This window comes from Ovis canadensis, chromosome 1 (assembly GCF_042477335.2).
Source record: "Ovis canadensis isolate MfBH-ARS-UI-01 breed Bighorn chromosome 1, ARS-UI_OviCan_v2, whole genome shotgun sequence".
In the NCBI taxonomy this organism is placed as follows: Eukaryota; Metazoa; Chordata; class Mammalia; order Artiodactyla; family Bovidae; genus Ovis; species Ovis canadensis.
The window spans coordinates 211,213,215-211,234,114 of NC_091245.1; the positions used below are offsets into that span (position 1 = coordinate 211,213,215).

General features: G+C 38.9%; 1 protein-coding gene across 2 annotated transcripts in view; it reads left to right on the forward strand.

Moving 5' to 3' along the window:
- ZMAT3 (zinc finger matrin-type 3) overlaps positions 1 to 20,603 on the forward strand; it is a 37,622-nt gene extending 17,019 nt beyond the window's left edge. Inside the window, exons 3-6 of one of the 2 annotated variants that reach the window (XM_069559648.1) lie at positions 8,589 to 8,708; positions 12,069 to 12,235; positions 12,357 to 12,457; positions 14,963 to 20,603. In XM_069559648.1, coding sequence (XP_069415749.1) covers positions 8,589 to 8,708; positions 12,069 to 12,235; positions 12,357 to 12,457; positions 14,963 to 15,174 — 600 coding nt within the window. In that variant the 3' untranslated portion in view covers positions 15,175 to 20,603. The remainder of the gene's footprint in view (positions 1 to 8,588; positions 8,709 to 12,068; positions 12,236 to 12,356; positions 12,458 to 14,962) is intronic. The other variant, XM_069559658.1, reaches the window with a different exon arrangement.
- Positions 20,604 to 20,900: the final 297 nt, after the last annotated feature.

Sequence of the window (20,900 nt, forward strand, 5' to 3'; positions counted from 1 at the left end):
AGCCTAAGCCATCTTAAAATTTTTGTCCTACTGATTCATTTCCCCTTCTAACTCTGTACTGTTTTGCTCTGCTCCATGTTGTAGTAGAGCTTGTCCGTATAGCTGCCTATATTGGTTGTCTCCCTTTTCACCTCTCCCATTCTTTCCCTTCATGTGGTCTTTTATACCCCACTACTCTACTGAAGTGGTTCTTACCAAGGTTATTCTTTATATCTGTTATATCTGTATCTTTTCAAATCCAGTGTTACTTCTCTGTCCTGACCTGGCAGAACCATTCCTTTTTTGTTATTGCTGTCTTAAAATCATTTTGAAGCCCCTCAGACATAAAAAATATTTGAAATAATATAATGGAAATGTGTATCTGTCATGTAGCTTCTAGGATGAAAAGCTAGAGTCATCTAGCTTCAGTTCAATTGGACTTGTGCCTTTCCTAACTAAGCTGCTCCTATCTGAAAGGTCAGTTTTCATTCCAGTCACAAAAAAAGGCAATGCCAAAGAATGTTCAAACTACCACACAGTTGCACTCATCTCACATGCTAGCAAAGTAATGCTCAAAATTCTCCAAGCTAGGCTTCAACAGTATGTGAATAGAGAACTTCCAGATGTTCTAGCAGGATTTAGAAAAGGCAGAGGAACCAGAGATCAAATTGCCAACATCTTCTAAATCACAGAAAAACCAAGAAAATTTCAGAAAAACATCTACTTCTGCTTCATTGACTATACTAAAGCCTTTGACTGTGTGGATCACAACAAAGTGTGGAAAATTCTTCAAGAGATGGGGATACCAGACACCTTACCTGCCTCCTAGGAAATCTGTATACAGGTCAAGAAGCAACAGTTAGAACTGGACATGGAACAGTGGACTGGTTCCAAATTGAGAAAGGAGTACGTCAAGGCTGTATATTGTTACTCTGCTTATTTAACTTGTATGAGGAGTACATCATGCAAAAGGCTGGGCTGGATCAATCACAAGCTGGAATCAAGATTGCAGGGAGAAATATCAACAATTTCAGATATACAAATGATACCACTCTAATGACAGAAAGAGAAGAGGAACTAAAGAGCCTCTTGATGAAAGTGAAAGAAGAGAGTGAAAAAGCTGGCTTAAAATTCAACATTCAAAAAGCATAAATCGTGGCATCTGGTCCTATCACTTCATGGCAAATAGATGGGGAAACAATGGAAACAGTGACAAAGTTTCTCTTCTTGGGCTCCAAAATTATTGCAGATGGTAACTGCAGCTATGAAATTAAAAGACACTTGCTCCTTGGAAGAAAAGCTGTGGCAAGCCGAGACAGCATATTAAAAAGCAGAGACATGACTTTGCCGACAAAGGTCTGAATACTCAAAGATACAGTTTTTCTAGTAGTCATGTATGGATGTGAAGATTGGACCATAAAGAAAGCTGAGTGCCAACAAATTAATGCTTTTGAACTGTGGTGCTGGAGAAGACTCTTGAGAGTCCCTTGAATGGATAGCAAGGAGATCAAACCAGTCAGTCCTAAAGGAAATCAGTCCTGAATATTCATTGGAAGGACTGATGCTGAAGCGGAAGCTCTAGTACTTTGGCCACCTGATGGGAAGAACTGACTCATTGGAAAAGACCCTGATACTGGAAAAGATTGAAGGTAGGAGGAGAAGGGGATGAGAGAGGATGAGATGGTTGGATGGCAGTACTGGCTCTTGGTTGGATGGCATCAATGGCTCAATGGACATGAGTTTGAGCAAGCTCTGGAAGTTGGTGATGGAGAGAGAAGCCTGGTGTGCTGCAGTCCATGGGGTTGCAGAGTTGGATACGACTGACTGACTGAACTGAACTGAACTGAGCTGCTTTTATGCTCCCAGATGTAGCCACTATACTAAATTGGTATTTTTGTCCCCCACCTCCCCTCCCACCACATTTTTGTATTTTTGCTACATATATATCTTCCTACATAAAATGTAGTGGTTTCATATTTTAATGCTCATTTTAAAGTGATTATGCCTACATATCTTCTTTTCCAATATGTTCTTTTTATTCAGCATTTTGTTATCTTTTTTGTTGTCACACAGGGCCTAGTATTTGTATTTTAATCATGGTATAGTGTTACATTGAATAAACAGACTACAGTTTATCCATTATCCTGTAGTTGGACACCTAAGTTGTTTCCACTTTTCAGTAGTTACAAACAGTCCTTCTGTGAACAGTTCTTATAGGTCAGTTAGTCAGTTTGGTCAGACGGTCACGTCAAAGTGTCCTCTCTGACTTTTGGCAACCACATGGACTGCAGCACGACAGGCTTCCCTGTTCATCACCAACTCCAGGAGCTTGCTCGAACTCATGTCCATCGAGTCTGTGATGCTGCTGAATCATTTCATCCTCTGTCTCATCCTCTTTCTCCTCCTGCCATCAGTCTTGCCCAGTATCAGTGTCTTTTCCAATGAGTCAGTCTTCCCATCAGGTGGCCAAAGTATTGGAGCTTCAGCTTCAGCATCAGTCCTTCCAATGAATATTCAGGACTGATTTCCTTTAGGATTGGCTGGTTTGATCTCCTTGCAGTCCAATGGACTCTCAAGAGTCTTCTCCAACACCACAGTTCAAAAGCATCAATTCTTCAGCACTCAGCTTTCTTTATGGTCCAACTTTCACATCCATACATAACTACTGGAAAAACCATAGCTTTGAATAGATGGACCTTTGTCAGTAAAGTAATGTCTCTACTTTTTAATAAGCTGTCTAGGTTGGTCATAGGTTTTCTTCTAAGGAGCAAGCATCTTTTAATTTCATGGCTGCAGGCACCATCTGCAGTGATTTTGGAGCCCTAGAAAATAAATTCTGTCACAGTTTCCATCGTTTCCCCATCTATTTGCCATTACGTGATGGGACGGGATGCCATGACCTTTGTTTTTTGAATGTTGAGTTTTAAGCCAACTTTTTCACTCTCCTCTTTCACTTTCGTCAAGGGGCTCTTTAGTTCTTCATTGCTTTCTGCCATATGACTGGTGTCATATGGTACCACTGGTGACAGGTTATTGATATTTCTCCTTGCAGTCTTGATTTTAGCTTGTGCTTCATCCAGCCTGGCATTTCACATGATGTACTTCTCATATAAGTTAAATAATCAAGGTGGCCATATACAGCCTCGATGTACTCCTTTCTCAATTTGGAACCAGTCTGTTATTCCATGTCCAGTTATAACTATTGCTTCTTGACTTGCATACAGATTTCGCAGGAGGCAGGTAAGGTGGTCTGGTATTCATACCTCTTGAAGAATTTTCCACACTTTGTTGTGATCCACACAGTCAAAGGCTTTAGTATAGTCAATGAAGCAGAAGTAGATGTTTTTCTGAAATTCTCTTGTTTTTTCTGTGATCTAGCAGATGTTGGCAATTTTATCCCTAGTTCTTCTGCCTTTTCTAAATCCTGCTAGAACATCTGGAAGTTCTCGATTCACATACTGTTGAAACCTAGCTTGGAGAATTTTGAGGATTACTTTACTAGCATGTGAGATGAATGCAACTGTGTGGTAGTTTGAACATTCTTTGGCATTGCCTTTCTTTGTGACTGGAATGAAAACTGACCTTTTCCAGTCTTGTGGTCACTGCTGAATTTTCCAAATTTGCTGGCAGATTGAGTGCAGCATTTTCACAGCATCATCTTTTAGGATTTGAAATAGCTCAACTGAGATTCCATCACCTCCACTAGCTTTGTTCATAGTGATGCTTCCTAAGGCCCACTTGACTTCACATTCCAGGATGTCTGGCTCTAGGTGAGCGATCACACCATCGTGGTTATCTGGGTCATTCAGATATTTTTTTAGTATAGATCTTCTGCATATTCTTGCCACTTCTTCTTAATATCTTCTGCTTTTGTCAGCTCCATACCATTTCTATCCTTTATTGTGCCCATCTTTGCATGAAATGTTCTCTTGGTATCTCTAATTTTCTTGAAGAGATCTCTACTCTTTCCCATTCTATTGTTGTCATAGGTAGATCCTTATATGTATGTTTTGTTGAAGAGATCTCTAGTCTTTCCCATTCTTTTGTTCTTATAGGTAGCTCCTCATATGCATGCTTTTGTTTGGAATACCTGAAAGTAAATATCCTGGGTTATAATGTATCTAATTAGACTCTTTTTTTTGAAACACCTTGTTATAGACTTCCATAATGCCACAGTTGTCTGGTTTCCATTTTACTTCATTAACCAGACATTCTCAATCTCTTTTTTCCGGACCCTCATTCCCTAGGCTCTTTTTTCTATCTTCCCATTTCTTATGATCTTTATTAAATGCAATTCAGTCATGTAACTGCTATGCTTAAAGCCCTTCAGAGCCCCCTGCTGCCTCTAAAGTCCAAGGTCTATATCATTGACAAAACCATACACAATTAGCTCCCCGTGTGTATCAGCTCCTACCTCTTTTCCAAAGGATCCTGGAGACCATCTCAAGCAGACGGCCCTTTCCTTACACTGTTCATCTGTTAACAGTTTCTTTCCCCTCATTCCTTCAGTTCAGTTCAGTTCAGTTCAGTCGCTCAGTCGTGTCTGACTCTTTGTAACCCTGTAAATTGCAGCACGCCAGGCCTCCCTGTCCATCACCAACTCCCGGCGTTTACTCAGATTCATGTCCATCGATTCAGTGATGCCATCCAGCATCTCATCCTCTGTCATCCCCTTCTCCTACTGCCCCCAGTCCCTCCCAGCATCAGGGTCTTTTCCAATGAGTCAACTGTTCCCATGAGGTGGCCAAAGTATTGGAGTTTCAGCTTCAGCATCAGTCCTTCCAATGAACACCCAGGACTGATCTCCTTTAGGATGGACTAGTTGGATCTCCTTGCAGTCCAAGGGACTCTCAAGAGTCTTCTCCAACACCACAGTTCAAAAGCAGTTCTTCAGCGCTCAGCTTTCTTCACAGTCCAACTCGCATCCATACATGACCATTGGAAAAACCATAGCCTTGACTAGACGGACCTTTGTTGACCAAGTAATGTCTCTGCTTTTGAATATGCTATCTAGGTTGGTCATAACTTTCCTTCCAAGGAGTGAGTGTCTTTTAATTTCATCGCTGCAATCACCATCTTCAGTGATTTTGGAGCCCCCCAAAATAAAGTCTGACGCTGTTTCCATTGTTTCCCCATCTATTTGCCATGAAGTGATGGGACCAGATGCCATGATCTTCGTTTTCTGAATGATGAGCTTTAAGCCAACGGTTTCACTCTCCTCTTTCACTTTCATCAAGAGGCTTTTTAGTTCCTCTTCACTTTCTGCCATAAGGGTGGTGTCATCTGCATATCTGAGGTTATTGATATTTCTTCCGGCAATCTTGATTCCAGCTTGTGCTTCCTCCAGCCCAGCGTTTCTCATGATGTACTCTGCATATAAGTTAAATAAGCAGGGTGACAATATACAGGCTTGACGTACTCGTTTTCCTATTTGGAACCAGTCTGTTGTTCCATGTCCAGTTGTAACTGTTGCTTCCTGAGCTGCATACAGGTTTCTCAAGAGGTAGGTCTTACCTGCCTAGTAAACGTGCTCATTTTAGAAGATAACTCCTAATGTCCCCTTTCAGGGAAGCTTTCCCTGGTACTCTCAGGCAGAAGTAAGCCTTCCCTTCTCTTTGTTCTCTTAGCAGTTTGTTCCTTATTTCCATTCTAATAGTGATTTGTTCAACCAACGAATATGTAGTGATTGCCTGCTATGTGTTAGGAATTGTTCTAGAAATTGGGGCTAGAGCAGTGCACAAGATGGACAGGGGCCTTATTTTCAAGGAGTCTACATTCCAGAGGGTAGGAAAGAGAAAAAAATGAGCAAACAAACATTATTTCAGTTAGTTATAAGTGGTACTATGATGAAATAAAACCAGACAGTGTGGTAATGTGATTCAGTGTGTGTGCGTTGCGTGGGGGAAGTGTTGGTCGATAGGGGTGACACCTCAGATTGAGTAAGATGCTGTTTGATGTTGTTTGAATTGAGACTTGAAAGGTAAGAAGGAGCCAGCCATGTAGAGACCAGAAAGAAGAACATTTTAAGCAGAAAGAATAGCAAGTGCAGTGGCCTTAGAGTCGATGTGTTTGGCATGTTTTAGGTGCATGTGTTTGGTTGTCAGGCAGGAACATAATGAGGAGGGGGACGGGGGGCTGTGTGAAATAAAATTTGAGAAGTAGACAGGGCCAGATCAAAAAGGGCTTGCAGGAAAGATTCGCTGATTATAGCTTAAGTGTAGTAGGAGGCCACTGGAAAATTTTAAGTGAGACAGTGACTTATCAGTTTGGCTGATATGAGGAGAATACTAGGAGGATGAGGGGAACACCAGAGACCGTTAGGAGTTGTTGCCTACCACAAGTGAGAAGAGTTGGTAGCTTGGAATACTGTGGTATTTCAGTGTCCATGGAAAGAAGTGGAATGACTTAGAATATATTTTAGAGGTAGGCTGACAGGACTTGCTGATGGATTGAATGTGTTGGCTTTGAGGAGGGGTGGAATCAAGGAAAGGACTCCTGGGCTTTTCTTGAGTAACTAGGTGGAGAGTAATGTCATTTACTGACATGTGGATGAATGGTGGTGGTGGCAGTGATGAGATCGTTCTGTGGTGGGGAGGGAATTAAAATTTATGATTTAGATGTTTTAAGTTGGATATGTCTCTTAAGGGGCTTTTCCGTGTGGCACAGTGGTAAAGAATCTGCCTGGCAGTGCAGGAAATACAAGAGATGTGGGTTCAATCCATGGGTCAGGAAGATCCCCTGGAGGAGGAAATGGCAACCCATTCCAGTATTATTGCCTGGAAAATCCCATGGACAGAAGAGCCTGGTGGGCTACAGTCCATGGGGTCACAGAGTCAGACACAGGTCAGCACAGCACACACACACACACACACACACACACACACACACACACACGCACACACGCACGCACGCACGCACGCACGCACGCACATGCACGCACGCACGCACGCACGCACGTGCGCGCGCCTCTTCAGGCTGCAATGTGTGGACAGCAAGGAGGCAGTTGGCTCTATGGCTCTGAAGGTCAGGGATTGTCTTAGTCTGTCTTACGCTCAAACAACAAACATCTCTTTCTCACAGTTGCAGAGGCTGGAAGTCTGAGATCAGGGATCTAGCATGGGTGGATTCTGAGGTGCTCTTCCAGACTGCAGACAGCCAGTTTCTCCTAAATCCTTACTTGGTGGAAAGCGGACAAGGGAGCTCTTTGATATCTTCTTTTAAAGGCAGTAATTAGACTCTACCCTTATGACCTCATTACCTCGCAAAGGTCCCATCTCCAACTACCATCCCATTGGGATGTGATTTCAAAATAGGAATTTTGGAGGGACATAAGCAATCAGTCCATAACAGGGATAGTGATAGGTAATTTCGGGAATCAGCAACTTACCGATTGTATTTTAAAGCTATGAGACTGAGCAAAATAACCTAGGGTTTGTGTATGGAGGGCTGAGGGTAGTGCATTGGACACTGCAGCTTTTAGAGAATGAGAGGCTGGGAGGTAAGAGGGAGTCATAGAACATGACAGAAGGAAGGAGTATCAATAGTATCGTGCTTCTTAGAGTTACAGTATAATAAAGGCACAGATGAGATCACTAGATTTGACTCCCTGGAAGTCACTGAGATAATGGTAAGAGCACCCTTATGGCATTTCAGGGGCCATAAGGTGGAATTTCACTCTTTTCCTTTAACTACTTACATATTTGTCTCCTCCTCTAGACCATATGCTAGCTAGTCCTTTTTATTTCTAGGGTTTAACATATATGGTAATTGGTATATAAATATTTGACTACATGTTTGATTTTTACCATGTAGTTTAAAGAAGAATATACAGTTTAACCCTCATTTAGGACGCTTTTGGACTCCCCTTCCCACCAGTTTTTATCAGCTCAGCCATAAACTTGAGAATGATAAAGGAAACATGATGAGAGAGGCAAATCCATTTTAATAGAGGTTCACAGTGTATCCTGAAGCCATCATGCTGTATGAAAAAGGGCCTTGCTTTGGATTTAGAAGGCTTGCCTCAAGCTGCGACCCCACTGCTAGGCCTCATGAAGGTTTCGGAGGCAAGTTCTCTATGCTGCCTGGATTGCAGTGTCTCAGCTGTCATATATGGGTAACATTAACAAATTCCTCTTTCAGGATTTTTATGAGTGGCAAATGAGCTAATGCCCAGGAGAGTTCTTTGTAAGTAAAAAGATACTCTGTAAGTGCTATTTTTGTAAAAGTAATTGGATTATCCATTTCATTACTGACTTCTAAAGTAGATTAGATCAGAGTGTCATAAAATTCATATTTAGGCAGTGGCATATGATGGCAACAAGTTGGGAGAGGACACAGATCACTAGAAAATGGTTGTTTTCCAGAAATATATAGGAAATTAATGTCTTTTGACTTTGTTCGCTTATCTCTCCCAGATGAATTTAATCATTCTCTCAGAGTCAAAGAGTAGTCTGCTACTTTAAGATGTAATAATCAAGTCTACCTACTATTTACCCCACTGTTGCACATCTCTGAAAGAATAACATGTATTTATTTCTTTTTTATTAAATATGTTAAATCAATCTGATACATCTTCCTCACAGTAATTACTCATTTCATTTTACTTCTAGGGTAAAAATCATGGTAAGAAACTTCGAAATTACTATGCAGCAAATAGCTGTCCTCCTCCTGCCAGAATGAGCAATGCAGTGGAACCTGTGGCTGCTCCAGCTGTTTCAGTCCCTCCGCAGGTAAGACTGGAGTGTCAGGGTGGGAGCTGTCCTGTGCACAGGTGGTCATGGATGATGTTTGTCATCTGTGTGTCCATCAAGGTACAGCTGAGTCAGTACCCCTAAAACGTCCTTCTTGGTGCTTTTAGCACATTGATAACTGGATTTAATGTAAAAATTCATGAATCTGAAGACTTCTCATCGGATTTTGTTATGGTTCATGAAATGATGAAACAAAATTATTTCATGAGGCTTTCTGTATGCATAGTTGAAAATTCTGGGTTAAATGGTCCTGAATGTCTACCTAAAGCCCTGAATGAAAAGAAAGGTTTTTAAACATTTATCTCGATTGTGATCAATCCTACTGACTTTATTTTTTTTAAGATTTTTTTTTTGATGTGGACCATTTTTTAAAGTCTTTATTGAACTTGTTGCAATATTGCTTCTGTTCTATGAATTTTTTTGGCTATGAGGCATATGGGATGTTAGCTTCCCAACCAGGGATCAAGCCTGTGCTTCCTATTAACCACTGGACCACCAGAAAAGTTCCCCCATTGACTTTATATATTGCCTTCCCGCAAGATCAGTTTCTTGAAGCTGCCCCTTTCTTACTTCTGTACAGAGAGCCTGTATATACTCTTCCTGGACTTTGGTATCATGACCCACACTTGAGAGCCAAGTTCCATAGGTGTTTGAGGCAAGATATTCCTGCACATTAGTACTTTCTGCAATGTGGATTCTAATCTGTCTTTGAAGTATTATTTTTTTAATAGGTCATAAATGTTAGTGCTCAGTGATCAGTCTCTCAGTTGTGTCTGACTCTTTGAGACCGCATGGATTATAGCCCGCCAGGCCCCTCTGTCTATGGCATTTTCCAGGCAAGAGTAGTACTGGAGTGGGTTGCCATTTCCTTCTCCAGGGGATCTTCCCAACCCAGGGATTGAACCCATATCTCCTGGATTGGCAGGCAGGGTCTTTACCACTGAGCCATCAGGGAAGCCCCTTAGGTCATAAATAATAATAACTAATAATCACATTGATCTCTTACTATGCCAGGTACTCTGCTAAGCACTTTTCAGACATTACTTCATTCAGCCCTGGGACGAGGGTGAGATGAGGGATGTACTTTACTTAGGCACAGAATTTAAGAGGGAGCTAAAATACTCAGTGATCAAGATAAATAATGTGATATTTTTAAAATGCACAATTTAATGTGAAAAAGTCAGTGGTGAACAAAATGGCAAAAACTTAAAGACAGGATAAGTGTTATTGATTTTCCTTTTGCCTTAGGCTGCAATATGGTTTGGCATGACACTGTTGCTGATCCTGTCTTTATTTAAAATTTTGATATTTTGTTTCTCATTGATTTTTTTTGGCTGTGTGGCAGTTTTTTTTTGATTTGTGAAAATATTCCACTAAGTATTTTTTCATCCTGATTGCTAAGTTTGATGCTTCTTTATATTGGGTGCCCATGGCTCCTTCCTTGCCTCTTTCTTGGCCTGGGTCCTAACTTCATTTAATGCTTGCAACAACTCAAGAGGTATTGACTTTTTTCTCAAAGTGTAATCCATGGGCCAGTAGCATCGGTCTCACTTGGAAGTTTACTATAAGCCCAGGTAAGCCAAATAACTTGGAGAAGGCAATGGCACCCCATTCCAGTACTCTTGCCTGGAAAATCCCGTGGATGGAGGATCCTGGTAGGCTGCGGTCCATGGGGTCGCTGAGTCGGATGACTGAGCGACTTCACTTTCCCTTTTCACTTTCCTGCATTGGAGAGGGAAATGGCAACCCATTCCAGTGTTCTTGGCTGGAGAATCCCAGGGATGGGGGAGCCTGATGGGCTGCTGTCTATGGGGTCGCACAGAGTCGGACACGACTGAAGTGACTTAGCAGCAGCAGCAGCAGCAGCAAGCCAAATAACTTGTCTGTGATGTTACAAATTTTGTAAAGTGGGGCAATGATTTTTCTTGACCTTGCACCTCTACTCCTAAACACCATGGTATAATTTTACTTTTCTGATTGTCAGTTCTTATGACGTGGATAGCAGTATCCACTGTTCTTCTATCCTCCCGAATTTGTGGGGTAAATGAGATATGTTAAAAACAGAATCAGAGGACAGCAGAATACGCAGAGAGATCTTCAGGCTGAGGAGTTTTTCCAGTGCCAGTTCTTGAAGGCTGCTCTAGAATTGGATGGCTCCTTCCTGTTAGAGACTGTTTTCAGCTGGTTCCACCCTCCTGGGCAAACAATCGTGGGCTTCTTTCATAGCACAAAGCTTTATGATTTTTGAACACAGTTATCCTGTCCCCAGAAAATCTTCTTTTCCAGGTGAAACAATGCTGTTTGCTTCAGCTGGTCCTGATATGATACACTTTCCAGATTCTTTATTGTATATTTAATTCTTTAGCCAAAATCTAGTTTGGTGTGTTTTGTTAACCAAGCAGTAGTTAACTGAGTGTTTACTATTTTCCAGGGACTGTGTTAGGTTTCCCTTAACACACTGTTTCCCAACCTGAATACAGTTGTCTGCACCTGCTGGTTATTTCCCCCGAATTATACTGTATCTGTGGTTTCCCTGATGACTCAGATGGTAAAGAATCTGCCTGCAATGCAGGAGACCAGGGTTTGATCCCCGGGTCAGGAAGATCCCCTGGAGAATTCCATCAACAGAGGAGCCTGGCAAACTACAGTCCATGGAATCCCAAAGAATTGGACACAACTGAGCAACACACACGCACACACACACACACAAACACACAACTGGGCAACACACACACACGTGTTAGCTGCTCAGTCGTGTCTGACTATTTGCAACCCCATGGCCCGCCAGGCTCCTCTGTCCATAAAATTCTCCAGGCAAGAATACTGGAGTGAGTTGCTAGTTCCTGCTCCTACACATACTTTATCTGTAGCTAATTTATAGACTCTGAGGATAGAGGTTTAGTTTTTAATACATATCTGTGTGTCACTTTTGCATTAGGTTGCAAGCCCTATAAATAGTAGGCATTTAGTACGTGCTTGTTAATGGATTCTGGGAAGACTTTTTCTCTCTGGTAATGTGAGTTTAGACCTTACCTGTGCTGCCCTAAATCTTCCTTGCTGGGTTTTTAAACTTCTTTTCTGAAATTTCTTCAATGAAAATGGCAATGAGGTATTCATCAGCTCAATACACAGGTGATTGTAATGCAAAACTACAATTAAGTGTCTCTCAGCCTTTTTTCCCTCTTTCTTTCTGAAACGAACAATTTCCTGTCCTTATAAAGCTGTGCTCATGGTCATGCCATAACGGGTTATTTTTCAGCTCCCAGAAGGAAGGAACTTTGAGAAGAAGAGAACAGAGCCCACACTCTAAAGCCTTGTTTGTTGTGTCTTTGCTGCCAGGTGGGCTCCTTTAAGCCAGGAGGCAGAGTGATCCTGGCCACCGAAAACGATTACTGTAAGCTCTGCGACGCCTCCTTCAGCTCTCCGGCTGTGGCCCAGGCTCACTATCAAGGCAAGAATCATGCCAAGAGGCTGCGGCTGGCGGAAGCTCAGAGTAACTCATTCTCGTAGGTATTGCCGTTTTCTCTTAGGCCAGAGTGTTATGTGAGACTCACTGTCTCCAGAGAAAAACAGTTGAAAGGGAGCCTTGTTTAGAAGTCTCACTTTTTTAAAATGTCTCTTCTCCAGAGACTCCTCAGAGGTCGGTCAACGGCGGACCCGGAAAGAAGGGAATGAATATAAGATGATGCCTAATAGGAGAAATATGTATGCAGTACAGAATAATTCAGGTATTCTGTGGCTTTTCACATGCCTTGGCTATGTTTTGCAAATGGTGTCCATTATTTTTATTTCCTTTAATGGTAATAGCCCTGAGAATTTGGGATTAGGTTTCGTTTTGTGGAATTGGTCTAGTGGCTTTTCAAGTTGGTGTTTATTTCAGGTCTTATTTATTTATTTCCTATTTAATATTATTTATTTTGATTTAATTTAATTTTTTTTACATCAAGAATATGACTTTATTTCAAAGGACCAAGAATAAGAAATGAGTTAAATGGAAAGGTGATAGATACATCCTTGGGTTCTAAGACCCAAAATGCAACTTTTAAAAACGTTGAAGTATATTTGATTTACAAGAATTGCACATAACCGAGTCTATGTTTTAAAGTGTCTTGTCTTAGTGCCTTTATGTTACTTATGGTATTTGCCAGCTGAGACATTTAAATGTAGTATAAAAATGAAATATTTGGTTTCAAGCTGCACCATATTAAATCCTCAGTTATTAGGGAAAATAAAAATGATAGCAGTGGTGTTTAACCAGGGGAGTGACTCAGATTATCTGGGGAATTTTTATAAAATACACATAGTTGAACCATGACTTAGAGATTTTCAATCAGTAAATTTACAGTGGGACTCAGACATGTATGTGTGTTGCAAATGCTTCCTCGGTGATTGATACATACTTTTAGTTCAGAATTACTAGTTGCTAGGAATATTTTCTTCATTTTCTGATCATTTTCAGTAGGGAGAGTAGTCCTTCATCCTTTCCCTACCCCAGCCTCCAGTGCACGCACATATGAGCAGAGGTCACCCATGTGAACAGTAAAACAAACAACAACAGATTGGAAAGGCAAAAGAAGCCTAGAAAAAGGGACATATAGAACACAATGTAATAAGTCTCATGAAAGTCTGAAACACTTATCATTGTTGCAATAAATGTAAACTTAAAGTCCCAGTGAAAAGAAAATTGTAAGATTAATAGAAAATATTCAGTTGAAATGAAGGAAGCTAAGATAGCTGTCTTAGCATAGATTAAAAAAAAAAACAACGAAAACCTTTAGGACAGAAGGCCATTTAGATTTATGTTCTTGGATCAGAGTACAAGTAAATGAGATGTCAATAATATTAAAAATGCAGAATTTTTATGTGTTTGGAAGTTTTTAAACATTTCTAGTACTGCGATTCATGGGGTCGCAGAGTCGGACATGACTGAGCGACTGAACTGAACTGAACTGAAGTAACTCTCTCGCCAAAGAAAAAATCATACTGGTGATTGAACATTCTTAGAATCACATTATAATAAAAATGTATCAAAATTTGTAGCATGTAGTCAAAGTAACATTTTGAGAAAAGCCTTCAGTTCAATTCAGTAGACTCTTTGTGACCCCATGAATCTCAGCACTCCAGGCCTCCCTGTCCATCACCAACTCCCGGAGTTCACTCAAACTCAAACCCATTGAGTCGGTGATGACATCCAGCATCTCATCCTCTGTCCCCTTTTCCTCCTGCCCCCAATCCCTCCCAGTATCAGAGTCTTTTCCAATGAGTCAGCTCTTCGCATGAGGTGGCCAAAGTACTGGAGTTTCAGCTTTAGCATCATTCCTTCCAAAGAACACCCAGGGCTGATCTTTAGGATGGCCTGGTTGGATCTCCTTGCAGTCCAAGGGACTCTCAAGAGTCTTCTCTAACACCACAGTGCAAAAGCACCAATTCTTCGACTCTCCGTTTCTTCACAGTCCAACTCTCAGCCTTAAATGTTTATTATTATAGTAGGAAAGCAGAAAAGTATTGAGCTAATGGTCCAACTTAAGTCAGTTATATAAAAAAAGAAAATAAAATTATCAATAATTCCACCAACATTTTTGTGTGTATTACTTCTGTAAAATGGAAATGTGATCATATTTTGTGATATTCTTATTCAGTGTAATGGCATATTATAATCAAATATTGTAATTACAGAGTTTTCTATAGCATTGTTTTAGTGACTATTTAGTCTTTCATTACATTCATTGCTATGATTTTTTTTGAGTTGTATGTTTGGATCTTTCCTTTATCCTTACCCTCCCAAAAAAACTTTTATAAACTCTAGTTAAATAAATGTCCTCATTGATAAATCTCTATGCAAAAATTATCAACATTTTCTTAGTGAAATTCTTAGAAGTAGAATTTTTGGATGAAAATATTAGCATAATGATATAACTTTTGACATAATGCTTAGAAATGAAAGTGTTTCTAAAATTATATTCACTTTTTAGAGACATTGCCATTTAGAGTTTGGGTTTGGCTCTACAGTAACGTTTCTGGCAATAGTTGGAGGAGTCATTTTAGCTTTTTAGACTGAACGTGTATAAAATTGTAAATAAAAAAACCCGTTAACTTCCCATTTTTTTCAAACTAGGAATCTGTGAATTTTATACTTCGAGGTTAGAATTACAGATGACAGTGATAATTGGTCAGACCGTCATTTGCTTAGTGGGTATCTTGAAGTGAATATGTTGCTCTTGTCTCTGTTTCAGCAGGTCCTTACTTCGGTCCCCGCTCTCGGCAGAGAATCCCCCGTGATCTGGCCATGTGTGTTACTCCAAGCGGCCAGTTTTACTGCTCCATGTGTAATGTCGGGGCTGGCGAAGAGGTGGAATTCCGGCAGCATTTAGAGAGCAAGCAACATAAAAGCAAGGTGTCTGAACAACGATACAGGAATGAGATGGAGAATCTGGGCTACGTATAGTGATTGTCATATTCAGATAGAGCAGCTTGTCCTGCCTGTTGCTCGCCTTCTGTCAACATGCCCTGCTTTGTGGTTCTTTTGATATGAGTACATTCCTCTGCTTAATGTTAATACACGTAACCTGCAGTGGTACCATAAGGTATCAGAATTGGGGAAGGAAGAGAATATGCTTAAGTCTTGATGCTTTTTCAGGTCAGTTGTGTTGAGCTGCTTAAAGCCTGTGACGTACCTACCCCATGAGACATACCTTTTCATCTTGACCAAGTTCTGGTCAACTAGTAGCCTGACCACTTAGAGCTTTAACTATTTAAAAACTTCATATTCTTTTACAGTGTTAGTGTTATGTATTGTTAAATAATTTCATTGAGTTTTTGCTTCAGATCATAGTAAAAGCAGGTAAGCAAAGATTTTAGTTTCCCAAGGTTTCTTTGGAATTACCTTCTCAACTCAATGAATTTTCAGTAGGATATACTGTGTAAACTGCATTAGAATCTTGCCTAGAACAGTGTTTTCTGTTTATCATGTCCCTTCCTTATTGAAATGCAGGTTTTCTTGCACAGTCAGACACTTCTAATGTGTTTGTGTACTTCAGATAGTGAAACTTGATTTTCAGTTGTGAATTTCGCACATTTAAATTCACCTTCTTTTCCCCCTCTTTTTTTCTCCTCCAGTTGAATTAGCTTATCCAGTTAGCTCATTTTCATGCCCCAGAATGGTGGTGTAGGTTTTCCAAGCCCCATATTTGAATATTCAATAAGTTTAGGATAGATGTGATTTTTTTTTAATGTATTTTTTTCAGCTGGTGTTGGGAAATGAAATGTGTTTGATTTTTCAGCTTAGAGTTACTTCGTGATAATAACATGCACTTATGTGATGGTCTCAACCGTAAGTTCAGAACCGTTGATGTTTTTTTCTGATAGACTTTTTAGATAAATGGATCCTTACATTTTACTTACATTCTTCTTTGTCTTGCTAATTTATAGACTGTCCTGAAAAATACCACTACTTTACTATTTCCAAGAAAGAAAAGAATTTTTTTAAAACAGTTAATCAAATTTTAGTATCATTTCCAATAGAAAAATACCCGAACTTTGGCATTATTCTTTATAATTCAGCTTCCTTGAGGATATAGATTAATAAAAATATAGATTACTGTCATATCTGATAGTTATAACAGTATTATTATTTTTGCTTTTTGTTTTTAAAATGAGAAGCTCTAGTGTTTTGTCTAGATTAACCAATGGAGGATTCTATGAACTTTCACTAACTGTATTTTACTTATTTGCTATATTTACATGGATAAGATGGGTGCTCATCCATACTCCTTTTGAAAGGCCATGTTCATAGAAGTTTATATTGAGCAATATCTTTGCACTATGGTAAATTCACTTTTGATTGCTTATATTACTAATTAAAAATAAAACTCCTATTTTTCCTTAAAAATTCTGTAGGCAAAAAGATAAGGAGAAGGAAAATTATAATCATCATTCCATTCCTTGTACTTCTGAACAATTTTTGAATTATCTAGACCCATATTTAAAATTAAGTTTTGTGATACTGGTACACTGGTACATTCTCTGGTACACTCTCAAGTTACCCTTCTGTTGAAGTCATGGTTTTTTGAAAAGTAGAATTACTTAGTAATTTTATTTTATCCCAGAAACAGAAGCATGAAATAATGTTCTGTTGAAGTTCTATCTAGACCTGTGAATCAGTATAATAACACTTTTTGCAGTAAGCTATAAAGTATAATTGATTATTTTAGGGCAATTTAGAGCTTCTCTTATTGATTAGTAGGTTACTCATTTTGCTGCTAAGTGTAACTTTTTGGTAGATTTTAATATGACAGTGCTGGCCACGTGGTTCTACAATTATTTAAAAATTCTTTTTTCCCCTCTCTGTATGTGACTACATATATGTGTACACATGTATATGTATATATATATGTAGTTATATACACACACACATATATAAACCTATGTATATATAGTTTTATGTGATACCATAGAGAAGATTTCATTGGATCCTTAGATATCAGTAAAAGATTATGGATAAGAATTTACATTTTATACAAGTGGCATTCATCCACTTTCAGCTTTTCCTTTGCAGATAAAATTAATGGAAGGATCTTCTCTACTCTGCCCACTTAAGAGTTTCATTTTATATATGTAATAGCAGTGGACTTAAGGCCTTGGTGTTTTTCCTGGCCTTGCATATTCAGGTTTCTAGTCTCTCAGTGCCCTTAACAGATGTTATGAATGCATAAACGCATTTTCTTTTAAAGAAAAAAGTTAGATTTATAGTGTTGTTTCTTACTTGTTCTATTTCTTTGCACTAAAAAAGACTGATGTTTGCTTTATATGACACCTTAGAAACCATATTGCCTACAATAGCTGGGTTTGCTCCTTACTTTCCAAACTCTAGGCAGTTGATAAATAACTTCCATGATTATAAAGGTTACATACACATCCAAAAAACAAATCACAAATCTCTATGACAGTGGGTTGTGTTTTTGGCCTGTTACCTTGCAATATTCTCCTGTGTTCCATAGGTGAAACAAACGGTGAGAGAGGTGTCAGAAAGGAAATGCCTGGGTGAATCCACCTCTGCATGGTACAGTTTCTCATACTCATGCGTTCCTTACGGACAGTGTTGTTTTTTTCCTGTCAAAGAAGGCTGTTGTTAGTATTGCACTCAGTGATATGTGATCTCTGTCAGTTTCATTTAGTAAAATCAGGTCCTGCTCTGTAATATACCTTAGAATATGCACCTGTGCTCCCCAGGAATCACATTAATACCTTTTTATGTACTGTATACAAGAATGGACAGGGACCTAACCAATGGAAAACCTTTAGTCAAATAAGTAGATCTGCAAGAAGAATGCAGAGCATCAAAGTCTCTTCTCTGTGAATATCTTCATGTAAGTTGTCATTCAGAAATCAATGTTGAAGATAACAATTAGAAACTCTTCTAAAATATTGAGGGCAAGAAGATGTAAAGGAAAAATTTTGGTGTTCCAATTAAAAGATTAGATTGCTTATGTCTTGGAAGTGTTTTTTCAAAAATACTCAGCTATAGAGCTGAGTGTGCCATGTAATCCTTTCAAATCCACATTGAACAGGAAATGTTTTGTTGGTTTTGTCTTTGTATGTCCTGTATCACAACTTGTAAATATGTGCATGTTGTTTATGACGTGTGTCTATTTGTCTCTTATTGCACTGAAATCTGCAAGGCGAATAATTGTCCTATACCATTTGCAAAAACTTCCTCCAACTCTTCCTCACTGTTGCCCCTCTTCCTTAGTTGATAAACTTAGAAAACCATTTAGAATTTTTTGAAACCCTGAGATTGAATGAAAAATCATGGCTGTCTGAGATCATCTCCATGTCCCTCTAACTTAAACAGCTGAAAGGAAAGCATGAGATCTTCCACCTTATTTTATAGAGCTGTTCTCCAATACTGGTGTGCTTGCTTGTATCTACACTTTGAACTAGGATTAAAGATATATATATATACACATGTATGTGTATATACATATATATTATATATCTGATTAAATCTTCATTTGTAGATAGACTCGAGGGATTAATGGTGGTTTTAATGATTCCCTCACTCCTGAATCAGCGGAGACTATGAACGACGACAGTTGGAGGACTGTTCAGTGACCCGTGTAAAACGAGTCTCGCTTGTGTCAGGGGAGACATGTAACTGTTCTGCATAATACCCTCTACAGAGAGGCCTAGGAGTGATGGATTTGGAACCTAACCTGTTTTGTTTCCTCAGTGTCAGAACACAGGCTGGAAGGACCTTTTAAAAACTTGGTGGGGCATATATGAAAGACAACAGAGCTGCTTTAGAAGTAGAGAAATGTTTTGTCAGTATAGGTAAAAGTTTAATGCAAGCTTTTGAACAGATACTTTAAAAAGATTCTATCTTGCTGGCTTTTCTTTTTTCAACCAGCCAGATCACCATTTAGAAGTTTCATGCATCATAAAGAATGTCTTGTTGCTTTAATTTTTTTGGTGGTGGACCCCTGTCATTGTGAGCTATCACTATCAGTCTTACTGAAGGGACAAATAGCTGTGTAAATAGCTTCTCATACGACATTTCTACTGATAGCTGTTTGACTTTGTCTTCCCACTATGAATGGGAGGATCATTTATCAACTCCTCTTCTGGGTAGCTACCAAAAAAATACTGGCTTATGGTCCCATGTGACCCTGTCTTTGTTAAGCCCAGATTATGAGTGCCTTTAGCAAGTTTTAGCATTTCACAGAAAGAAGAGATGATATAATTATTGCCATTAGTCACAATGCATAAAATAGGAGCTTGGAGTAACAAAGCTTTGTGTGAATTCTATGTTCTACATCTTTTTTTTTTATTCATGCAATCGCAATTTGATATTGAGTAAAACTATATGATAATTGATCAGGAACCATACATCCTGAAAATGAATCCAGTTGTACAAGGCTGGCAATGGTCATTGATTTTTTTTTTTTCCACTTTGATCTGCATTGCATTTATATTTAGTGATCGATAGTGTGGTGGATTGGGAAGAGCTTGATATTGATGTTTGGAAAAACTTTATTCCAGTGTCATTTTCAAATACTGTCTTATCTAATACTGTAGAGAGGATAGAATTATGTATTTGCACATGAAGTGTGTGAAGACTGTCATGCATAATGCTTATTCATTGTGCTGTTATGATTCATCTCTACATTTAAAACAGGTACCTTTACAAATCAGGTTCAAGATGTTTTCAAGTAAAATTTTCCTTACTATAATGAATTAAAAATTCTAAATTGCCTGTACTCTTTGAGTCTCTAAATGCACTGCTAAATTAATTTTACTGCAGAAATGCTAACATTTTTCTTGACAGTTTATTAGAAATTTTAAATGTACCTTAAAGTTGATGAATTTTACAGTATATTAGCACTAGATTCTACTATTAACATTTTCCAGTACTTATATTACCATATATTTGTCTGTCCCTCTGTTTATCCGTTGAACAATGGAATTTTAAAAAAATATACATTCTAGTGTAAATTTCAGATACTTCCCTGAACAATTCAGCATAGGCATAATTAATTATAGTTTAATATCTGTTTACATATTAACAACTTTTAACAAGCAGTGTATGAAGTTGATAACCTGAGCCAGTTAACATATGTCTTTTTCTCCTGTGGACTTTAGCCTTCTTGTTTCTGTTTTTGTATATGCTTAGAGTGAGGGAAGACAACTCCTTTTTAAACTGAAGTTTTTTGGTGTTGGTCATTTTAATGCTTAATCGTCATACATTTTAAAGCTTCATGATAAGAATTTTTTCTTTATCCCTCTCTTTTGACGTATGTTTGCTCAACTATGCAGCTTCTTTAGAAAACTGTAAATTACTGATTGGGGTTTATTAAATCAGCGTATACCTCATTTCAACCTACTGCTCCATGGTATCATTTCTCCCTTTACTGCTTTCACCTGTTCTGCCAGAGAATCGAGAGGCATAAAGGGTCAATCCCACAGACGATTAGCTGCTTAAAACAACTCTAGAAGAACAGATGGAGTCGTTTAGAAAGTTGAAACCATTAGTTTATCTAAAGCCTTTGAATTCCCTGAGAATTGTAACTGCCCATGCTTTCTCTTAGCCATAATTAGCAGGATTAAAAATGATTGTACTGTACAATGAGTTGTTGAAATTGTAAGCCTTAGTAACCATCTTTAGCTTTACTCTAG